Source organism: Salmo trutta, unplaced genomic scaffold, assembly GCF_901001165.1.
Source record: "Salmo trutta unplaced genomic scaffold, fSalTru1.1, whole genome shotgun sequence".
In the NCBI taxonomy this organism is placed as follows: Eukaryota; Metazoa; Chordata; class Actinopteri; order Salmoniformes; family Salmonidae; genus Salmo; species Salmo trutta.
Window position 1 is genome coordinate 157,672 of NW_021822697.1, and position 24,729 is coordinate 182,400.

The window sequence follows — 24,729 nt, forward strand, 5'->3', positions numbered from 1 at the left end:
CAACCTTTTTTCCGGGTTAGCTGCTGCCCCGGAAGTAGTTCTAGGCGGTTCTGTCAACATAGCTAGCCTGCCTAGATAAACCTTACTCAAAAGCATTGTAGCTAGAGTTATTTACAAATATATCTTCAATATACTTGGCGTAGACTATTTCCATCCTGTGATAACGTAGATATGGAACTATTAAACCAGACAGACGTGAAGTTACAAACGACAAGTTAAGCTAACATTATTAGCTAGCTAAGTACCGTTAGCTAGCTCAGTATGCTATGCTAACTTAGCCTGCTATCTATTTTTGCGAAATAGCTGTGATTTCTCATAGCAAAGCAACATTTGAACTGATTGCTTGCTACAGCCAGAGAACAACATTTTCTCGGCAATTTTGTTGTTGTTGCTTTGGCTCACACAATGTATGAGGTGAGAAGTGAGCTATAGCTAGCTAGTTGCCCTGAAACTAAAAGCCATAGATACAGCAGGTATCGATAGATATAGCTGGTTAGCTAGTTATGTAAATACATGGCTCTGCTTTAGTCAACTCCATTGTCTTGTTCAAGGTTAGTTTGTCATTTGTAGAAGTTGGTATACATTTGTCAAGTAGTAAGGATTCTTTTATCAAGTCAGTTCGTTATTAAGACCAAAGCCAATGACATGACATTATCTTCGAGGCCTATCTCTGACTGTACTTTTCAATCAGGATTTTGATGAACCCCAGTCAAATCTACTGGTTCCTGACTGTATCCATGGTGACCAGAGCACAAGCGGTCCAGAGATGGTTCCTAGGAGCCTTGACTACTTCAGTGACTTTCTAAGATTGAGAGGTAAGTCGGTTGAGAGATTTCCATTAACTTTAGTAGGTGGAGGCTGAGGCAGACTGAATGTTTAAACCATCTGACGGTGTTGTTTAGGTACAGCGTGAACAAAACAGTGCAACACTTACACAAGCTGGGGTGTATTCACTAGGAAGCTAATGGCCGAAACAGGGAAAGGGACTATAAGAAACACTTGTTTTCATTTGCTACACTAATGAATACACCCCTTTGGTTTCCACTCGAGCAATCCTGATCAGACTCTTCCTATATCCCCACAGGAGAGACAGGAGAGAGTTCCAGCCGTCACTCTGACAGTGAGGGGACAAGTTCTACCTCAGGAGAACCTGAACGACAGGAGGACAATCACACAGACAAGAACACACACGGCTGCAGAGAGTGTGGAGAGGAGTTCCCTACCCAGCATTATCTAAGAAAACATCGTAACACAACACACACAGGAGAGAAGAAGACCAGTCCCAAACCCAGGAAGAGCTACAGCTGCCTGGACTGTGGGAAGGAGTTCCCATGTCCATCTAAACTACAACGACACCTTCTGACTCACACAGGAGAGAGGCCCTGCTTCTGTTCTGACTGTGGGAAGAGTTTCACTCGGGAGGAACATCTGAAGACACACCAGCGGTTCCACTGTTCTAATGGGGAGGGCAGTCCCTCTATATCTGGAGATCCTGAACAGGCAAAGAACTGCTGCCTGGAGTGTGGAAGAGAGTTCTCTAGTGCTTACAAACTACGCAGACACCTGCTGACACACACGGGGGAAAAGCCTCACTCCTGCTCCGTGTGTGGGAAGAATTATACTTATCTACACACTTTGAAATCACATGAGCTGAAACACACCGGGGAGAAGTCTTACAAATGTTCCGTGTGTGAGAAGAGCTTCAACCAAAAGGGAAATTTGAACCAACACATGCTAGTGCACACTGGTGAGAAACCTTTCTCCTGCTCTGTCTGTGGCAAGTGCTTCACCCAGAAAGCCAACCTGACTGCCCACCAGCTCTCCCACACAGGAGAGAAGCCTTTCTCCTGTTCCATCTGTAGGAAGGGCTTCACTCAGAAAGCATATCTGAAACAACACCAGAAACTGCACACTGGAGAGAAGCCTTACGCCTGCTCCGAGTGTGACAAGAGATTTACCTTCTGTACATCCTTGAAAAGACACCAGCTGCAACACACAGGAGAGAAACCGGACTTGCTAAATTTGAAAGAAATACACCAACAATCACACCGCAAAAAAGTTGAAAGTCTCTCTGCATCAGCAGCAGAACCTGAACAACACCAGGAGAATCACAAAACTAAGACATCGTCTCACTGCTGCTCAGAATGTGGGAAACATTTCAAAACTTCATCATCTCTACAGATCCACATGAGAATCCACACAGGAAAGAAGCCATACCCCTGCCCCGACTGTGGGAAGAATTTTGCTACAAAAGGAAGTTTGAACTTGCACCAGCGGTCACACACAACAGAAGCAGAGAAACCCATCCACTGTGAGGAGGAGAACACATCACAGGGGCAGGAGATGGTATCTGATAACCTACAGGACCTCTGTCAAACACTGGGGCTGAAGGCTAAAGTCGAAGAGGAGAAGGACGAGGTGGAGGAGGATGGAGAAGAGGTGACGGATAATGCAGAGGAAGTTGGAGGGCTGATTAATTCTGATGGAGAAGAAGTTGACTGGGGTCCTATTCAACATAGTAAGTGGAGGCAGAATGCTGACTGTTTTTTAGTTGACTGGGATTCTGTTCAACATAGTAAGTGGAGGCAGAACACTGACTGTTCTTTAGTTGACTGGGGTCCTATTCAACATAGTAAGTGGAGGCAGAACGCTGACTGTTCTTTAGTTGACTGGGATTCTGTTCAACATAGTAAGTGGAGGCAGGATGCTGACTGTTTTTTAGTTGACTGGGATTCTATTCAACATAGTAAGTGGAGGCAGAACGCTGACTGTTCTTTAGTTGACTGGGATTCTATTCAACATAGTAAGTGGAGGCAGAATGCTGACTGTTCTTTAGTTGACTGGGATTCTGTTCAACATAGTAAGTGGAGGCAGAACGCTGACTGTTCTTTAGTTGACTGGGATTCTGTTCAACATAGTAAGTGGAGGCAGAACGCTGACTGTTCTTTAGTTGACTGGGATTCTGTTCAACATAGTAAGTGGAGGCAGAACGCTGACTGTTCTTTAGTTGACTGGGATTCTGTTCAACATAGTAAGTGGAGGCAGAATGCTGACTGTTCTTTAGTTGACTGGGATTCTGTTCAACATAGTAAGTGGAGGCAGAACGCTGACTGTTCTTTAGTTGACTGGGATTCTGTTCAACATAGTAAGTGGAGGCAGAATGCTGACTGTTCTTTAGTTGACTGGGATTCTGTTCAACATAGTAAGTGGAGGCAGGACGCTGACTGTTCTTTAGTTGACTGGGATTCTGTTCAACATAGTAAGTGGAGGCAGGATGCTGACTGTTCTTTAGTTGACTGGGATTCTGTTCAACATAGTAAGTGGAGGCAGAAAGCTGACTGTTCTTTAGTTGACTGGGATTCTGTTCAACATAGTAAGTGGAGGCAGAACACTGACTGTTCTTTAGTTGACTGGGATTCTGTTCAACATAGTAAGTGGAGGCAGAATGTTGACTGTTCTTTAGTTGACTGGGGTTCTGTTCAACATAGTAAGTGGAGGCAGAACGCTGACTGTTCTTTAGTTGACTGGGATTCTGTTCAACATAGTAAGTGGAGGCAGAATGCTGACTGTTCTTTAGTTGACTGGGATTCTGTTCAACATAGTAAGTGGAGGCAGAATGCTGACTGTTCTTTAGTTGACTGGGATTCTGTTCAACATAGTAAGTGGAGGCAGAACACTGACTGTTCTTTAGTTGACTGGGATTCTGTTCAACATAGTAAGTGGAGGCAGAATGCTGACTGTTCTTTAGTTGACTGGGATTCTATTCAACATAGTAAGTGGAGGCAGGATGCTGACTGTTCTTTAGTTGACTGGGATTCTATTCAACATAGTAAGTGGAGGCAGAACGCTGACTGTTCTTTTAGTTACACAGTAATAGAGTCTGACTCATTATCTAACCCAGTGGTTTTAAGGAACTCAGTCTGGCTTTAAATGTACTCTTGAAAGTTGTAATAGTAGAACGCACAAGGTGCAATGTAGAAACTGGGTAGTTCATCATCAGTTCCTGTTGTCATGTCAGTCATTACATACCTTGGAAAACTATTTATAACTGATCAGAAATGTCCGGGTCAACTAGCCCATGTCAGCTAACGTTTTCTTAGCTAGGATTTTTAGCTCATAGATTTTGTTGCATTGTTTGAGTCACTCATATCGCATGGGTTCCCCCCCAATGCTGGAAGTGCCCACCCCCCAGGGGGCCTGAGTCTACCCCAGACCCCTGGTCTAACCCATAATTCCAACCTATCTCCACAGGAGAGGGTCCTGTCCATGGCTCTGGTAGTGAAGGAGGAAGTCCCCCTACATCACACATCAACAAGGTGGGAGAAAATAATAACAAATATTTGAATAGGAGATATTGTTACCATTATAAACATTATTATTATATTTTTTACTGTTCTATTGAACCCATTTTTGTTCCAACTTGGTTTCCACGGTAACTTGACCAGAAAAGGTCCTGTCTTTATTCTAGGATCCTGGGGCTCAATCGGGGTCGACAGAGTCCCTGGGTCCTGACCGAAGACATGAGGAGGACATCACTCAAACACCTGGGATGAACATTCATATTGAAGAAGAGGAGGAAGAAGAAGAAGAGGAGGAGGAAGAAGAGGAGGATGAGGAAGAGGAGGAGGAAGAAGAGTGGGAGGTGGAAGAGGAAGAAGAGGGTGAAGATGAAGAAGAGGAGGAGGAAGGGGAGGAAGAGGAAGTTGGTGATCTGTTGAATTCTGTAGTAGAACAAGCTTCCTGGGATACTCCTCATCTTGGTAAATCAAAGTCAAATCACATGTTACTGGTCACATACACGTGTTTGGCAGATGTTATTGGTCACATACACGTGTTTGGCAGATGTTATTGGTCACATACACGTGTTTAGCAGATGTTATTGGTCATGTACACGTGTTTAGCAGATGTTATTGGTCACATACACGTGTTTAGCAGATGTTACTGGTCACATACACGTGTTTAGCAGATGTTATTGGTCACATACACGTGTTTAGCAGATTATGTTATTGGTCACATACACGTGTTTGGCAGATGTTATTGGTCACATACATGTGTTTAGCAGATGTTATTGGTCACATACACGTGTTTAGCAGATGTTATTGGTCACATACACGTGTTTAGCAGATGTTACTGGTCACATACACGTGTTTAGTAGATGTTACTGGTCACATACACGTGTTTAGCAGATGTTACTGGTCACATACACGTGTTTAGCAGATGTTACTGGTCACATACACGTGTTTAGCAGATGTTACTGGTCACATACACGTGTTTAGCAGATGTTACTGGTCACATACACGTGTTCAGCAGATGTTACTGGTCACATACACGTGTTTAGCAGATGTTACTGGTCACATACACGTGTTTAGCAGATGTTATTGGTCACATACACGTGTTTAGCAGATGTTACTGGTCACATACACGTGTTTAGCAGATGTTATTGGTCACATACACGTGTTTAGCAGATGTTATTGGTCACATACATGTGTTTAGCAGATGTTACTGGTCACATACACGTGTTTAGCAGATGTTACTGGTCACATACACGTGTTTAGCAGATGTTATTGGTCACATACACGTGTTTAGCAGATGTTATTGGTCACATACACGTGTTTAGCAGATGTTATTGGTCACATACACGTGTTTGGCAGATGTTATTGGTCACATACACGTGTTTGGCAGATGTTATTGGTCACATACACGTGTTTAGCAGATGTTATTGGTCATGTACACGTGTTTAGCAGATGTTATTGGTCACGTACACGTGTTTAGCAGATGTTACTGGTCACGTACACGTGTTTAGCAGATGTTATTGGTCACATACACGTGTTTAGCAGATTATGTTATTGGTCACATACACGTGTTTAGCAGATTATGTTATTGGTCACATACATGTGTTTAGCAGATGTTATTGGTCACATACACGTGTTTAGCAGATGTTATTGGTCACATACACGTGTTTAGCAGATGTTACTGGTCACATACACGTGTTTAGTAGATGTTACTGGTCACATACACGTGTTTAGCAGATGTTACTGGTCACATACACGTGTTTAGCAGATGTTACTGGTCACATACACGTGTTTAGCAGATGTTACTGGTCACATACACGTGTTTAGCAGATGTTACTGGTCACATACACGTGTTCAGCAGATGTTACTGGTCACATACACGTGTTTAGCAGATGTTACTGGTCACATACACGTGTTTAGCAGATGTTATTGGTCACATACACGTGTTTAGCAGATGTTACTGGTCACATACACGTGTTTAGCAGATGTTACTGGTCACATACACGTGTTTAGCAGATGTTACTGGTCACATACACGTGTTTAGCAGATGTTATTGGTCACATACACGTGTTTAGCAGATGTTACTGGTCACATACACGTGTTTAGCAGATGTTACTGGTCACATACACGTGTTTAGCAGATGTTACTGGTCACATACACGTGTTTAGCAGATGTTACTGGTCACATACACGTGTTTAGCAGATGTTATTGGTCACGTACACGTGTTTAGCAGATGTTATTGTGGGTGTAGCGAAATGCTTGTGTTTCTAGCTCCAACAGTGCAGTAATATCTAACAATACACACAATCTAAAGTAAAGGAATAGAATTAAGAATATATAAATATTTGGACGAACAATGTCAGAGCAGCATAGACTAAGATACAGTAGAATAGAATACAGTATGTACATGTGAGATGAGTAATGAATAGACTAAGATACAGTAAAATAGTATAGAATACAGTATATACATGTGAGATGAGTAATGAATAGACTAAGATACAGTAAAATAGTATAGAATACAGTATATACATGTGAGATGAGTAATGTAAGATATGTAAACATATTTTGTTTACAAGTGGTGACAGAAAGGTGAGTTAAAGAATGTGTTCATCCCAAATGGCACCCTATTCCCTATATAGTGCACTACTATAGACCAGAGCCCTATTCCCTATATAGTACACTACTATAGACCAGAGCCCTATTCCCTATATAGTGCACTACTATAGACCAGAGCCCTATTCCCTATGTAGTGCACTACTATAGACCAGAGCCCTATTCCCTATATAGTGCACTACTATAGACCAGAGCCCTATTCCCTATATAGTGCACTACTATAGACCAGAGCCCTATTCCCTATATAGTGCACTACTATAGACCAGAGCCCTATTCCCTATATAGTGCACTACTATAGACCAGAGCCCTATTCCCTATGTAGTGCACTACTATAGACCAGAGCCCTATTCCCTATATAGTGCACTACTATAGACCAGAGCCCTATTCCCTATATAGTGCACTACTATAGACCAGAGCCCTATTCCCTATATAGTGCACTACTATAGACCAGAGCCCTATTCCCTATATAGTGCACTACTATAGACCAGAGCCCTATTCCCTATGTAGTGCACTACTATAGACCAGAGCCCTATTCCCTATATAGTGCACTACTATAGACCAGAGCCCTATTCCCTATATAGTGCACTACTATAGACCAGAGCCCTATTCCCTATGTAGTGCACTACTATAGACCAGAGCCCTATTCCCTATATAGTGCACTACTATAGACCAGAGCCCTATTCCCTATATAGTGCACTACTATAGACCAGAGCCCTATTCCCTATATAGTACACTACTATAGACCAGGGCCCTGTTCCCTACATAGTACACTACTATAGACCAGAGCCCTATTCCCTATATAGTGCACTACTATAGACCAGAGCCCTATTCCCTATATAGTACACTACTATAGACCAGAGCCCTATTCCCTATATAGTGCACTACTATAGACCAGAGCCCTATTCCCTATATAGTACACTACTATAGACCAGAGCCCTATTCCCTATATAGTGCACTACTATAGACCAGAGCCCTATTCCCTATGTAGTGCACTACTATAGACCAGAGCCCTATTCCCTATATAGTGCACTACTATAGACCAGAGCCCTATTCCCTATATAGTGCACTACTATAGACCAGAGCCCTATTCCCTATATAGTACACTACTATAGACCAGAGCCCTATTCCCTATATAGTGCACTACTATAGACCAGAGCCCTATTCCCTATATAGTACACTACTATAGACCAGAGCCCTATTCCCTATATAGTGCACTACTATAGACCAGAGCCCTATTCCCTATATAGTACACTACTATAGACCAGAGCCCTATTCCCTATATAGTACACTACTATAGACCAGAGCCCTATTCCCTATATAGTACACTACTATAGACCAGAGCCCTATTCCCTATATAGTACACTACTATAGACCAGAGCCCTATTCCCTATGTAGTGCACTACTAGAGACCAGAGCCCTATTCCCTATATAGTACACTGTAGAGAGGGAGACAGATGTATGCACTATATAGGGAATACGTGGCCACTGTTTTCACACAATAGCATGTACGCTACATGCCACGGTAGTGAGGGAACTCTACCATACTGATGCGTCCTAACTCCTGCCACGGTAGTGAGGGAACTCTACCATACTGATGAGTCCTAACTCCTGCCACGGTAGTGAGGGATCTCTACCCATACTGATGAGTCCTAACTCCTGCCACGGTAGTGAGGGAACTCTACCCATACTGATGAGTCCTAACTCCTGCCACGGTAGTGAGGGAACTCTACCCATACTGATGAGTCCTAACTTCTGCCACGGTAGTGAGGGATCTCTACCATACTGATGAGTCCTAACTCCTGCCACGGTAGTGAGGGATCTCTACCATACTGATGAGTCCTAACTCCTGCCACGGTAGTGAGGGAACTCTACCCATACTGATGAGTCCTAACTCCTGCCACGGTAGTGAGGGAACTCTACCATACTGATGAGTCCTAACTCCTGCCACGGTAGTGAGGGAACTCTACCCATACTGATGAGTCCTAACTCCTGCCACGGTAGTGAGGGAACTCTACCATACTGATGAGTCCTAACTCCTGCCACGGTAGTGAGGGAACTCTACCCATACTGATGAGTCCTAACTCCTGCCACGGTAGTGAGGGAACTCTACCATACTGATGAGTCCTAACTCCTGCCACGGTAGTGAGGGAACTCTACCCATACTGATGAGTCCTAACTCCTGCCACGGTAGTGAGGGAACTCTACCCATACTGATGAGTCCTAACTCCTGCCACGGTAGTGAGGGAACTCTACCCATACTGATGAGTCCTAACTCCTGCCACGGTAGTGAGGGATCTCTACCATACTGATGAGTCCTAACTCCTGCCACGGTAGTGAGGGAACTCTACCCATACTGATGAGTCCTAACTCCTGCCACGGTAGTGAGGGAACTCTACCATACTGATGAGTCCTAACTCCTGCCACGGTAGTGAGGGAACTCTACCCATACTGATGAGTCCTAACTCCTGCCACGGTAGTGAGGGAACTCTACCATACTGATGAGTCCTAACTCCTGCCACGGTAGTGAGGGAACTCTACCCATACTGATGAGTCCTAACTCCTGCCACGGTAGTGAGGGAACTCTACCATACTGATGAGTCCTAACTCCTGCCACGGTAGTGAGGGAACTCTACCCATACTGATGAGTCCTAACTCCTGCCACGGTAGTGAGGGAACTCTACCCATACTGATGAGTCCTAACTCCTGCCACGGTAGTGAGGGAACTCTACCCATACTGATGAGTCCTAACTCCTGCCACGGTAGTGAGGGAACTCTACCCATACTGACCCACTGAACTCTCTTCTCTCCACAGGAATGAGTCCTAACTCCTGCCACGGTAGTGAGGGAACTACCTCAACACCAGGAGCACTGGAGCGACAACACCAGGAGAAAGAGAAGACACAGGGGACCAAACGGAAGAAGAGTCCAGAACGAAAGCAGCCGAAGAAAGAAGAGAAACCGAAGAAGGAAAATAAACCGAAGCAGGAGAAGAAAGCTAAGATGACCCACCGCTGCTTTAAATGTGGAGAGGGCTTCTCCCGTATCTACGACATGCTCTTACACCAGACCATTCATATAGATGGAACGACCATGTTCAAAACGAAGAAGGTTCACCGCTGCTTAACGTGTGGATACGAAGCATCCGATGCACATAAACTGATGATGCACGAGCGGATACACACGGGAGAGAAGCCTTTCCAGTGCTCTGTGTGTGGGAAGAGATTCGCTCAGAAAGGAAATCTGAAAATACACCAGAGTGTGCACAAAGGTGAGAACTCGTACATCTGCCCAGTGACCCAACTGTGGAAATACGTTTGTCCTCTTAAAGGGACACTTTGGGATTTGGTAATGAGGCCCTTTATCTACTTCCCCAAACTCGTGGATACCATTTTTATGTTTCTGCTTGCAGTTTAAAGGAAGTTGCTATCTAGCGGCAGCGCAATTGACTTGCCTAGTTAAATAAAGGTTAAATAAAACGTTTAAAAATAATCATAATTGCTAACTAGCGTAGCGCTAACGCTAGTTGGCAATGGCTCACAAAACAACCTCTAACTTCCTTCATACTGGACACAGAGACATAAAAATGGTATCCACAAGTTCATCTGACTGGTGAAGTAGATAAAATACCTCATTGCCAAAATCCCGAAGTATCCCTTTAAGCTTTTGTAAAAACAAATCTTTAGATATATTTTTGTTATCGTCCTGGTCCCAGTCATTATCTGAGTAGGGTGATACTGGTATCGTCCTGGTCCCAGTCATTATCTGAGTAGGGTGATACTGGTATCGTCCTGGTCCCAGTCATTATCTGAGTAGGGTGATACTGGTATCGTACTGGTCCCAGTCATTATCTGAGTAGGGTGATACTGGTATCGTCCTGGTCCCAGTCATTATCTGAGTAGGGTGATACTGGTATCGTCCTGGTCCCAGTCATTATCTGAGTAGGGTGATACTGGTATCGTCCTGGTCCCAGTCATTATCTGAGTAGGGTGATACTGGTATCGTCCTGGTCCCAGTCATTATCTGAGTAGGGTGATACTGGTATTGTCCTGGTCCCAGTCATTATCTGAGTAGGGTGATACTGGTATTGTCCTGACCCCAGTCATTATCTGAGTAGGGTGATACTGGTATCGTACTGGTCCCAGTCATTATCTGAGTAGGGTGATACTGGTATCGTACTGGTCCCAGTCATTATCTGAGTAGGGTGATACTGGTATCGTCCTGGTCCCAGTCATTATCTGGTTAGACTTAACATGAACTATCTTCCCCCATGCAGGAGAAGTCAGGAATCCCAGTTTCTGGCCTGACATCGTGGAGAGGCTTCCTACAATAGGTGTCCCGGACCAATACCATGACAACCACACAGCTAAGCCAATAGGAGTCCTGGACCAATACCATGACAACCACACAGCTAAGCCAATAGGAGTCCCGGACCAATACCATGACAACCACACAGCTAAGCCAATAGGAGTCCTGGACCAATACCATGACAACCACACAGCTAAGCCAATAGGAGTCCTGGACCAATACCATGACAACCGCACAGCTAAGCCAATAGGAGAGGAATGCCAAACTCCAACTCTACAGATACACATGAGAAATCACACTGTAGAGAACCAGTCTAATCCACAGTGCCCTCTCTGCGGGGCAGAGTTCTCTCAAAAAGGCCTTCTGGATGATCACCTGGTGATCGCCCACTCCCATGAGAAACCAGAGAAACCTTACCCCTGTCCAGACTGTGGGAAGAGATTCTCCAGCAAGAGTTACATCAAGATCCACCGGAAGATCCACAGTGGGAAGATCTCTTACCACTGCGTCCAGTGTGATAAGAGTTTCCTGTCAGCGGAGGGGCTCAAGAAGCACGAGAGCGCTCACCGAGGAGAGAGGCCGTACCGATGCCCTGCGTGTGGCAAGTGTTTCAAACAACAATCCCAGCTGACCTGTCACTTCAAGATCCACACCGGAGAGAGGAGCCATCTCTGCTTCCTGTGTGGGAAGAGTTTCGCCAGAGAGTTTGACCTCAGGGTGCATCTCAGAGTCCACTCTGGAGAGAAGCCCTACCAGTGCCATGAGTGTGGCAAAAGCTACAGGTACAGAGCAGGCATCCGGTCACACATGCAGCAGATGCACCCTGGGAAGCCTATAGTGGAACCAACCCCACCCATCCCCACAGGCCCTCGCTACGGCAGTGGAGGAAGTGGTCTTCCAACATCCCTTATCAGAAAGGTATGTGGTTTGGTTTGCTGTAAGCTAATGCTATCGCTTTCAGGTTTTGTTTTGGGGGAGGGGTTTCATTCTGAAATCTAGAAGTTTATGGAATCGGTTTGGGTTTATGGTTAGAATAGGTGGGGATTAGGTTAAAGTTAGGCATAGATTTAGCCAACCGCCACTCAAAATCTGCTACATATACACTGCCTGTTTGACAAGGAACAAAAAGGGGGCCGAGGAGGACGCTACCCTGGGAAACCCTACAACAAACATTATATTACTACTGACTGTTAACCAAGAATGACTTGAGTTTTCATTGTAGGATCCTGGTGACCAATCCAGCCCTAAAGCTATAGAGTCCCAGGGTCCTGATCCAAGCCATGGCAGCAAGACATCCAGTCAAACATCTCGGTTGAAGGCCAGAGCTGAAGAAGAGGAGGAAGAGGAGGAGGAGAAGGAAGAAGAAGAAGAGGTGAACGTTGATGGTTCGGGTAATTCTGAAGAAGACGATGCCAGTTGGAAACCTGCTCTTCGTCTTGGTAAGTGGAGGTAGAATGTCAACAGAAAATCATTCAACTATAGCCTGTTAATTTGGCTGTTTTAAAATGGCACCCTGTCAACAGAAAATCATTCAACTATAGCCTGTTAATTTGGCTGTGTTATAAATTGCATCCTGTCCCCTATATAGGGCTCTGTTCAAAAGTAGTGCCCTAAATAGGGAATAGCGTGCCAGTTGGGCGACGGACAATGTATTTGACCAATTCTTTAAACCCTGTCTCTTTTGTCACACAGCCAAGACCGGTGGCGGTGGTCCCTCTGCATCAGGAGGACAGAGAAAACACCGGAAGAAACAACAGGTCAAACGGAAAACCAGAGTCAAAGAAGGCAAACAGAAGCAACCCAAAGCCAAGAGGTTTAACAACCGTCGCTGCTTTAAATGTGGAGAGGGATTCCCCCGGGAATATGAGCTGTTGCTACACCTGCAGACACATCTAGATTACAACTGCTACGTGTGTGGAGCACCGTTCAACAACAAAGAGCTGCTGCAGAGACATCAGGAAGAGCACACCGGTAAGAGAGCCTGTGATGGAGACTCACGATGGCTACGTCATGACTGTAATAGCCTTTCTGACAGGTTACTAGTGAATTCACTGTGTAGACTGTCCCTCAAATGGCACCCTATTCCCTACATAGTGCACACTAGGGCCCATAGGCTCTTGTCAAAGGTAGTGCACTATATAAGGAATAGGGTACCGTTTGAGATACACTAACTGTGTGTTTGTTCCAGAGGAGAGTCTGGGTGTGTTCTCTGGTGAGGCAGCAGGTCCAACTACAGGACAGCAGCGGGGGAGAGGGAAGAGGACTCACCGATGTCCAACCTGTGGCAAAGAACTATCCGACGCGTCCAAGCTGAAGTTACACGTGAGAATCCACACCGGGGAGAAACCTTACTGCTGCTCCCTGTGTGGAAAGGGTTTCACTCAGCCAGGGAACCTGAAAACACACATGAAAACACACAGAGGTGAGAGAGACTTTGGAAAGACGTTCAGCAACATATGCTGATGTTGTGGTCCACGTACAGTGTCTTTAGAAAATATTCACACCCCTTGAATTTTTCAACATTTTGTTGTGTTACAAGGTGGGATTCAAATGGGTTTAATTGTTATTTTTTGTTGTTGTTAATGATCTACACAAAATACTCTAGTCAAAGTGGGAGAACAATTCAAAGTGTAATTAATAACTTCACCAGGCTCAAAGGGATATTCAATGTCTGCTTTTTAATATTTACCCATCTACCAATAGGTGCCCTTCTTTGCGAGGCATTGAAAAACCTCCCTGGTCTTTGTGGTTGAATCTGTGTTTGAAATTCACTGCTGGACTGAGGGACCTTACAGGTAATTGTATGTGTGAGGTACAGAGATGAGGTAGCCATTCAAAAATCATGTTAAACAGTATTATTGCACACAGTGTGAGTCCATGCAACTTAATATGTGACTTGTTAAGTACATTTTTACTCCTGAACTTATTTAGGCTTTCCATAACAAAGGGGCTGAATACTTATTGACACGAGACATTTCAGCTTTTCATTTTTAATGAATTTATAACAATTTCTAAAAACATTATGTCATTACTTTTACATTATGGGGTATTGTGTGTAGGCCAGTCACACAAAATCTCACATGTATCCATTTAACATTCTGGCTGTAACACAACAACATGTGGGAAAAGTCGAGGGGGTGTGAATACTTCCTGAAGGCACTGTACTGTATGTTGATGTTGGGGTGGTGTGAATACTTCCTGAAGGCACTGTACTGTATGTTGATGTTGAGGTGGTGTGAATACTTCCTGAAGGCACTGTACAGTATGTTGATGTTGAGGTGGTGTGAATACCTCTTGAAGGCACTGTACAGTATGTTGATGTTGGGGTGGTGTGAATACCTCCTGAAGGCACTGTACTGTATGTTGATGTTGAGGTGGTGATGGGATGGGTTGATGATTATGAGGTTGAAAATGTCCCTATCAGGTTTATGTGAAAATACAGCTAAACGTTGATATTTTCTCATTGTCTTTTGGGAGGTTTATGTATGCTGTTGTAAAAGTAGCTGGGGGCCAGTCTGTTTGTGCTAACATGCCCAACTCCCTGTCCCTCATTGTCACATCCAAACTTTGACAGCAGTGGAGTATAGATAGATCTGGAACAAAGGCTATGAACAGCTTATTGGTCTGAAGGACTTAACACTGGCCGTGTGTGTCTCAAATGGCACCCTATTCCCTACATAGTACACTACTTTACCCTAATATACATCCCTAATGGCACCCTATTCCCTACATAATGCACTACTTTACCCTAAGATACATCCCTAATGGCACCCTATTCCCTAAGTAGTGCACTACTGTTTTAGAGCACTAAGGGCCCGGTTCAAAAGTAGTGCACTATATAGGGCAGGGCTTTCCCAACCCTGTTCCTGGAGAGAAACCCTCCTGTAGGTTAACTCCTGTTCCTGGAGAGAAACCCTCCTGTAGGTTAACTCCTGTTCCTGGAGAGAAACCCTCCTGTAGGTTAACTCCTGTTCCTGGAGAGAAACCCTCCTGTAGGTTTTAACCAGGAACCCTCCTGTAGGTTATAACTCCTGTTCCTGGAGAGAAACCCTCCTGTAGGTTAACTCCTGTTCCTGGAGAGAAACCCTCTTGTAGGTTTTAACTCCTGTTCCTGGAGAGAAACCCTCCTGTAGGTTAACTCCTGTTCCTGGAGAGAAACCCTCCTGTAGGTTTTAACCAGGAACCCTCCTGTAGGTTATAACTCCTGTTCCTGGAGAGAAACCCTCCTGTAGGTTAACTCCTGTTCCTGGAGAGAAACCCTCCTGTAGGTTTTAACCAGGAACCCTCCTGTAGGTTATAACTCCTGTTCCTGGAGAGAAACCCTCCTGTAGGTTTTAACTCCTGTTCCTGGAGAGAAACCCTCCTGTAGGTTTTAACTCCTGTTCCTGGAGAGAAACCCTCCTGTAGGTTAACTCCTGTTCCTGGAGAGAAACCCTCCTGTAGGTTTTAACTCCTGTTCCTGGAGAGAAACCCTCCTGTAGGTTATAACTCCTGTTCCTGGAGAGAAACCCTCCTGTAGGTTTTAACTCCTGTTCCTGGAGAGAAACCCTCCTGTAGGTTTTAACTCCTGTTCCTGGAGAGAAACCCTTCTGTAGGTTTTAACTCCTGTTCCTGGAGAGAAACCCTCCTGTAGGTTTTAACTCCTGTTCCTGGAGAGAAACCCTCCTGTAGGTTTTAACTCCTGTTCCTGGAGAGAAACCCTCCTGTAGGTTTTAACTCCTGTTCCTGGAGAGAAACCCTCCTGTAGGTTTTAAATCCTGTTCCTGGAGAGAAACCCTCCTGTAGGTTTTAACTCCTGTTCCTGGAGAGAAACCCTCCTGTAGGTTTTAACTCCTGTTCCTGGAGAGAAACCCTCCTGTAGGTTTTAACTCCTGTTCCTGGAGAGAAACCCTCCTGTAGGTTTTAACTCCTGTTCCTGGAGAGAAACCCTCCTGTAGGTTAACTCCTGTTCCTGGAGAGAAACCCTCCTGTAGGTTTTAACTCCTGTTCCTGGAGAGAAACCCTCCTGTAGGTTTTAACTCCTGTTCCTGGAGAGAAACCCTCCTGTAGGTTTTAACTCCTGTTCCTGGAGAGAAACCCTCCTGTAGGTTTTAACTCCTGTTCCTGGAGAGAAACCCTCCTGTAGGTTTGAACTCCTGTTCCTGGAGAGAAACCCTCCTGTAGGTTTTAACTCCTGTTCCTGGAGAGAAACCCTCCTGTAGGTTTTAAATCCTGTTCCTGGAGAGAAACCCTCCTGTAGGTTTTAAATCCTGTTCCTGGAGAGAAACCCTCCTGTAGGTTTTAACTCCTGTTCCTGGAGAGAAACCCTCCTGTAGGTTTTAACTCCTGTTCCTGGAGAGAAACCCTCCTGTAGGTTTTAACTCCTGTTCCTGGAGAGAAACCCTCCTGTAGGTTTTAACTCCTGTTCCTGGAGAGAAACCCTCCTGTAGGTTTTAAATCCTGTTCCTGGAGAGAAACCCTCCTGTAGGTTTGAACTCCTGTTCCTGGAGAGAAACCCTCCTGTAGGTTTTAACCAGGAACCCTCCTGTAGGTTTTAACTCTTGTTCCTGGAGAGAAACCCTCCTGTAGGTTTTAACTCCTGTTCCTGGAGAGAAACCCTCCTGTAGGTTTTAACTCCTGTTCCTGGAGAGAAACCCTCCTGTATGTTTTAACTCCTGTTCCTGGAGAGAAACCCTCCTGTAGGTTAACTCCTGTTCCTGGAGAGAAACCCTCCTGTAGGTTTTAACTCCTGTTCCTGGAGAGAAACCCTCCTGTAGGTTTTAACTCCTGTTCCTGGAGAGAAACCCTCCTGTAGGTTTTAACTCCTGTTCCTGGAGAGAAACCCTCCTGTAGGTTAACTCCTGTTCCTGGAGAGAAACCCTCCTGTAGGTTTTTGCTCCAACCCCAGTTGAAACTAACCTGATTCATCTTATCAACCAGCTAATTATTAGAATCAGGTGCGCTAGGTTAGGGTTGGAGTTAAAACCTACAGGAGAGTATCTCTCCAGGAACAGGGTTGGAGTTATAACCTGCAGGAGGGTATCTCTCCAGGAACAGGGTTGGAGTTAAAACCTACAGGAGAGTATCTCTCCAGGAACAGGGTTGGAGTTATAACCTGCAGGAGGGTATCTCTCCAGGAACAGGGTTGGAGTTAAAACCTGCAGGAGGGTATCTCTCCAGGAACAGGGTTGGAGTTAAAACCTACAGGAGAGTATCTCTCCAGGAACAGGGTTGGAGTTATAACCTGCAGGAGGGTATCTCTCCAGGAACAGGGTTGGAGTTAAAACCTACAGGAGAGTATCTCTCCAGGAACAGGGTTGGAGTTATAACCTGCAGGAGGGTATCTCTCCAGGAACAGGGTTGGAGTTAAAACCTACAGGAGGGTATCTCTCCAGGAACAGGGTTGGAGTTAAAACCTACAGGAGAGTATCTCTCCAGGAACAGGGTTGGAGTTATAACCTGCAGGAGGGTATCTCTCCAGGAACAGGGTTGGAGTTAAAACCTACAGGAGAGTATCTCTCCAGGAACAGGGTTTGAGTTAAAACCTGCAGGAGGGTATCTCTCCAGGAACAGGGTTGGAGTTAAAACCTGCAGGAGGGTATCTCTCCAGGAACAAGGTTGGAGAGCCCTGATATAGGGAATAGGGGTCCGTTTTGGGGCCATAACCTAAATGTCGACCTTTTATCTTCCCTGCAGATGGGAACCCTAGTTTGTTGTCTGCTGGTGAGTTAGCTCCCTCTACATCAAGAGGTCCTGAACACCACCGGGAGAATCACACCGTCGCCGCAGCAGCAGTTCAGGAGAACTTCAACCGTCCAGATCTATCGTCAGTACAGAAACACATGACGTCTCAGGACAGCGGCGAGAAGTCCTCTTTCTTCTGCTCGCTGTGTGGGGAGGAGTTCTCTGAGAAGGCACAGTTAGAAGAACACCGGTTAGCTCACAACAACAAGAAGCCTTTCCCCTGCCCTGACTGTGGCAAGAGGTTCCGCAGTAATTACTACGTTAAGATCCACATGCGAATGCACACCGGGGAGAGGCCTTACCAATGCGCTGAGTGTGGGAAGGGCTTCATCACAGAAGAAGGGCTGAAGAAGCACGAGAGCGCTCACCGGGGAGAGAGACCCCACCTGTGCCCCGAGTGCGGAAAGAGATTCAAGCAACAGTCCCAACTTACATGTCACTTCCGTATGCACACTGGACAGAAGAGCCACCTCTGCTCCGTCTGTGGGAAGAGTTACTTCAGAGAATTTGACCTCAAGGTTCACCTCAGAGTCCACACGGGAGAGAAGCCCCATCAGTGTGAGGAGTGTGGGAAGAGTTTCTACTATCTACAGGGGCTCCGGCAGCACCAGAGGACCCACGCTCCCAAGCCCATCGGACCGACCCGCCAGCTAGGCAGGCCTAAGCAGTCGTCCAGCGCGGACAGCATGGACATACCAAACCAATCACCCAGGACGGGAAGGCCCAGGCCAGCTCCTAGAGTAGAGAGACCCGTGCCTCTACCCAGAGTGGAGAGACCCATGCCTCTAGGCCTACCTAGAGTTGAGAGTGATCTGGAGAGACCTCACTGGCAGTACTGGCACCTTTAAATGGGATATTTTACATTTTTGTTGTTGTTTGAACTAGAGGTCAACCGACTATGATTTTTCAACGCCGATACCGATTATTGGAGGACCAAAACAAGCCGATACCGATTAATCGGCCACTTTTTTAAATAATTTTTTATATATATTACCACACTCATATATATATATATATATATATGAGTGTGGTAATATTTGTAATAATGACAATTACAACAATACTGAATGAACAATTATTTTAACTTAATATAATACATAAATAAAATCTATTTAGTCTCAAATAAATAATGAAACATGATCAATTTGGTTTAAATAATGCAAAAACACAGTGTTGGAGAAGAAAGTAAAAGTGCAATATGTGCCATGTAAAAAAGCTAACGTTTAAGTTCCTTGCTCAGAACATGAGACATATGAAAGCTGGTGGTTCAATATTCCCAGTTCTTCAATATTCCCAGTTAAGAAGTTTTAGGTTGTAGTTATTATAGGAATTATGACGCATCGACTATTTCTCTCTATACCATTTGTATTTCATATACCTTTGACTATTGGATGTTCTAATAGGCACTTTAGTATTGCCAGCCTAATCTCAGGAGTTGATAGGTTTGAAGTCATAAACAGCGCTGTGCTTCAAGCATTGCTAAGAGCTGCTGGCAAACGCAGTAAAGTTTGAATGAATGCTTACGAGCCTGCTGCTGCCTACCACCACTCAGTCAGACTGCTCTATCAAATCATAGACTTAATTATAATATAATAAACACAGAAATACGAGCCTTAGGTCATTAATATGGTCGAATCCGGAAACTATCATTTCGAAAACAAAACGTTTATTCTTTCAGTGATGGATGCCACCCGTTATCTAACGGGTGGCATCCATAAGTCTAAATATTGCTGTTACATTGTACAACCTTCAATGTTATGTCATAATTATGTAAAATTCTGGCAAAGTAATTTGCAACGAGCCAGGCGGCCCAAACTGTTGCATATACTCTGACTCTGCGTGCAATGAACGCAAGAGAAGTGACACAATTTCCCTAGTTAATATTGCCTGCTAACATGAATTTCTTTTAACTAAATATGCAGGTTTCAAAAAATATACTTCTGTGTATTGATTTTAAGAAAGGCATTGATGTTTATGGTTAGGTACATTGGTGCAATGATTGTGCTTTTGGTAAATCATCACCCGTTTGGCGAAGTAGGCTGTGATTCAATGATAAATTAACAGGCACCGCATTGATTTATATGCAACGCAGGACAAGCTAGTTAACCTAGTAATATCATCAACCATGTGTAGTTAACTAGTGATTATGTTTAGATTGATAGTTTTTTTATAAGATAAGTTTAATGCTAGCTAGCAACTTACCTTGGCTCTTTGCTGCACTCGCGTAACAGGTGGTCAGCCTGCCACACAGTTTCCTCATGGAATTTAATGTAATCGGCCCATAATCGGCGTCCAAAAATGCTGATTTATGAAAACTTGAAATCGGCCCTAATTAACCGGCCGACCTCTAGTTTGAACTGCAGATTGCGCCTTTAACCACCGCTACGTTGCTTACAACATTTAAGGCCACTTTCCCGGACACCGATTTAAGATTCGTTCTGGATTTAAAAAGCATGTTCAATAGTATCATGTGTCTCAGAGTAGGAGTGCTGATCTAGGATCAGGTCCCTGTCCATGTAACCTTATTTATTGGGATCTGAAAAGGTGAAGCTGACCATCAATCAGCACTCCTACTTTAAGATGCTTCATACAGACGGCCTTTGGACTAGGCTTAATCTATATCCGGGAAACTAGACAAAGTATATTATCTCTGTGGTTAATCTCACTACTTTTGTCTCGACTGTTAAAAGTAGTGGGAATTCATGTGCTTGCTAGCATCAAATCAAATTGTATTTAACACACGTGCCGAATACAACAGGTGTAGATTTTACAGTGAAATGCTTACTGACAAGCCCTTAATCAACAATGAAGTTAAGAAAATACCTAAAAACAAAGTTAAAATAACAAATAATTAAAGAGCAGCAGTAAAATAACAATAGCGGAGCTATATACAGGGGTTACCGTTATTTATGTATGTTCCTCTTCTCCGATCCCCACCACAGTTATGAAAGATGGATGCTAACTGGGCTCTGTTTACCTTGAGAGTTTCATTTGTAGAGGGTCCGCACAAAAACAAATATTATTTTCAAAATTATTTGTATGCTCTTTTCTTAATTTAGACTGAGGAGGGCCAAAAACCAAGGTTCAGGCTGTTATGCCATCATCAGTGGGAGTCCACACATAGAGGTGCATTAGTCCTTTTACATTCAGGTTCTGGGAGCGGGTGAAAAGCCAAGCAAGTGTTATTTTACGATTAAGATTTGTGATCAATGCCTTTTTTTTGACCATCCGTTGAGTTGAGACGCTTGTCTGTTTTACACTAAATATACTATTTGAGTAACTTTATTTTTTATTGTATGTCATATTACTCTGTTCAATTGTCTCTCATTCATAAGCACTTAAATGTTTTATCTGAAGTTCTCGCAGACGGGTCTCGGTGTCTGTGTGGAATGTCACCACCTGATACAACAGTACCTGTGCACAGTAGTCGTATCATGGTTTTTGAAATCATTGCAATGATTTATTTAATCAATCTCCATTTTTATTTTATATAAACTATGAATCTGCTGAGCTCAAGAAATGAAGTGTCTGTTTTAATCAGCAATGACTAATGACTAATGAAATTGTTACTCTATTATGGAACTTTTGTTTGGAGGCGACTTCATGTCAGCCAGAGCACCTGGCTCATGCCCAGGAGGCAGCCCGCTTCCAAAACTACTGCAATCACTTTCCACCTGGCTCAAACTCCACCCACCGGTGTAACCCGGGCCAGATAAACAAACCCCCTCAGTGACAAGAGGTTGCCATGGGGACCTCCCGTGTGGTGCAGCGGTCTAAGCCATGGCATCGCAATGCTAGAGGTGTCACTACAGATCTGGGTTCGATCCCGGGCTGTGTATCAACCGGCTGCGACCAGGAGACCCATGAGGCGGTGCACAATTGGCCCAGCATCGTCCATGTTAGGAGAGGCTTTGGTCGGCTGGGATGTCCTTGTCCCATCGCTCTCTAGTGACTCCTATGGCGAGCCGGGCGCAATGCACACTGACATGGTTGCCAGTTGGACGGTGTTTCCTCCGACACATTGGTGCGGCTGGCTTCCGGGTTAAGTAGCAGTGCGGCTTGGAGGACGCATGGCTCTCGACCTTCGCCTCTCCTGAGTCTGTATGGGAGTTGCAGCGATGGGACAAGACTGTAACTACCAATTGGAAATCACGAAATAGGGGAGAAAAAGGAGTAAAATAAATGAAATAAGTTGCCATGTGGGGAATCGTAGGTGGTGCTCATTGTATTAATGTCTTGTTTTGAGGTGTTTTGACTGATGTCATGTTTATGCTAATATAGCAAAAATTCACTAGCAAGCTAACCAACAACCATAACAATGTATGTGAGACAAGTGCTCATTGTGAAAATGTATTTGTTTTCAATAAACATTTGGAGATTAAATATAGTATACATGTTGTCAACAGTCTAATGCTAAGTACAAGTGCTAGTCGAAACTATGAAATGTTCGACTTGCTAACTTGTAGTTATACACCTGCTGTATTCAACGAATCAGCAAGTCGGAAATGTCCTCCTAGTTCTGACTAGCATGTGAACGCGGCATCAGCGAACTCTGTTTTCCCCATAGTTGCGCATGTGTTGGTTTTGTTACTAAACAAACTACCCATCTATGCCTCTTAAGGGGACGTAATCAGATAACATTACTGAGTTTGGGTAATCCTACTGAGTACAATTTTGGACCGGTAACAGATTACATTTAGAAAGTTACTTACCCAACCCTGTTTATATCATACTGTGCTGTATGTACACTACTGTACTGTAGACAAAGTCCCATTTAATATTTTTGCTGTTTGAACTCCAGAACAGATGGTGGCGCTAACGCGGATCGACTGAGGAATCTAACCCGGAAGCTGGCCCGGAAGAAGAAACACACTAATGTTGATAGTTAGCTAGCTGGGTTATTTTCCAAGTGTGTGAAAATGTGTCCGATATCATTTGATACGGTTTAAATTAGATTTTGATATTGCCAAACACGGACTATAAACGTGGAGCCAACGATGTTACCAACCACAATTCCATATCCTTGTGTTATCGGGTCTAGGAAAGCAAGTTAGCTTGTTAGCCTAGCTTACTAACTCGCTAACTTAGTTAGTTTTCAAACAGTTCTGCATAGAAAGCAATTAGCTATCTAGCTAATGTGGGCTCGTGGTGAACGGTCAGTGGAATGATGACGGTGATTTCAGAATAATCTGCTATAATTCAGTGCGCTAACTACATTCCTAGGAAGCTATAGAAGAATTCATGATGGATGAGGTGAGATAGACTCATAGAGATAGATGGAGGACTAGTACCATTGAGGACGTTGACCATTTTGAAGTAATCAACTGGGTGGGACTTCCTGTGGGTTACGGAAGGATCTCATAATTCCATCCAGGTCATCAGGAGGGATCAGCCAATGAATTATATTTGTGAGCAAACGTTCCAAAACTGCAGGTGACAGTCAATTGCCAACCTTGGCTTTATATCTGTTCAAATAACACAGTCCAGGTGGCAGTATGCACCCTTTCAGTTTGTTTACCAACTCAGAAGTAATAGAAGAAGAAAATTGACTACTTCAAAATGGAGATAGCCTCAATGGCGCTGCCCATGCTCTCAGAGATGTCGTAGTAAAACATATAAATCAAATCAAATGTATTTATATAGCCCTTCTTACATCAGCTGATATCTCACAGTGCTGTACAGAAACCCAGCCTAAAACCCCAAACAGCAAGCAATGCAGATGTAGAAGCACGGTGGCTAGGAAAAACACCCTAGAAAGGCCAAAACCTAGGAAGAAACCTAGAGAGGAACCAGGCTATGAGGGGTGGCCAGTCCTCTTCTGGCTGTGCCGGGTGGAGATTATAACAGCACATGGCCTAGATGTTCAAATGTTAATAAATGACCAGCATTGTCAAATAATAATAATCATAGTAGTTGTCGAGGGTGCAACAAGTCAGTAACACAAGAGCAAGTGTCAGTTGGCTTTTTCATAGCCGATCTTTGAGAGTATCTCTACCGCTCCTGCTGTCTCTAGAGAGTTGAAAACAGCAGGTCTGGGACAGGTAGCACGTCCGGTGAATAGGTCAGGGTTCCAGCAGGTCTGGGACAACAGGTCTGGGACAGGTAGCACGTCCGGTGAACAGGTCAGGGTTCCATAGCTGCAGGCAGAACAGTTGGAACTGGAGCAGCAGCACGGCCAGGTGAACTGGGGACAGCAAGGAGTCATCAAGCCAGGTAGTCCTGAGGCATGGTCCTAGGGCTCAGGTACTCCGAGAGAGAGAAAGAAAGAAAGAGAAAGAGAGAATTAGAGAGAGCATATTTAAATTCACACAGGACACCGGAAAAGACAAGAGAAATACTCCAGATGTGACAGACTGACCCTAGCTCCCCGACACATAAACTACTGCAGCATAAATACTGGAGGCTGAGACAGGAGGGATCAGGAGACACTGTGGCCCCATCCGATGAAACCCCCGGACAGGGCCAAACAGGTAGGATATAACCCCACCCACTTTGCCAAAGCACAGCCCCCACACCACTAGAGGGATATCTCCAACCACCAACATACCATCCCGGGACAAGGCCGAGTATAGCCCACAAAGATCTCCGCCACGGCACAGCCCAAGGGGGTGCGCCAACCCAGACAGGAAGACCACGTCAGTGACTCAACCCACTCAAGTGACGCACCCCTCCCAGGGACGGCATGGAAGAACACCAGTAAGCCAGTGACTCAGCCCCCGTAATAGGGGTAGAGGCAGAGAATCCCAGTGGAAAGAGGGGAAACCGGCCAGGCAAAGACAGCAAGGGCGTTTCGTTG

General features: G+C 44.6%; 1 protein-coding gene across 2 annotated transcripts; it reads left to right on the forward strand.

Moving 5' to 3' along the window:
• The first annotated feature begins 44 nt into the window (after window positions 1-44).
• Window positions 45-18,858, forward strand: LOC115183729 (zinc finger protein 208). Of its 2 annotated transcripts, none has more exons than XM_029744803.1 (11): window positions 45-414; window positions 692-815; window positions 1,085-2,518; window positions 4,252-4,316; window positions 4,469-4,760; window positions 9,718-10,173; window positions 11,179-12,128; window positions 12,433-12,649; window positions 12,903-13,181; window positions 13,399-13,632; window positions 17,886-18,858. In XM_029744803.1, the coding sequence occupies exons 1-11, from the start codon at window positions 406-408 to the stop codon at window positions 18,779-18,781; spliced, it is 4,956 nt and encodes a 1,651-aa protein (XP_029600663.1). In that variant the 5' UTR covers window positions 45-405; the 3' UTR covers window positions 18,782-18,858. The 2 variants fall into 2 exon arrangements, with proteins under 2 accessions (XP_029600663.1, XP_029600664.1); XM_029744804.1 differs by lacking the exon at window positions 45-414 and adding an exon at window positions 445-551.
• Window positions 18,859-24,729: the final 5,871 nt, after the last annotated feature.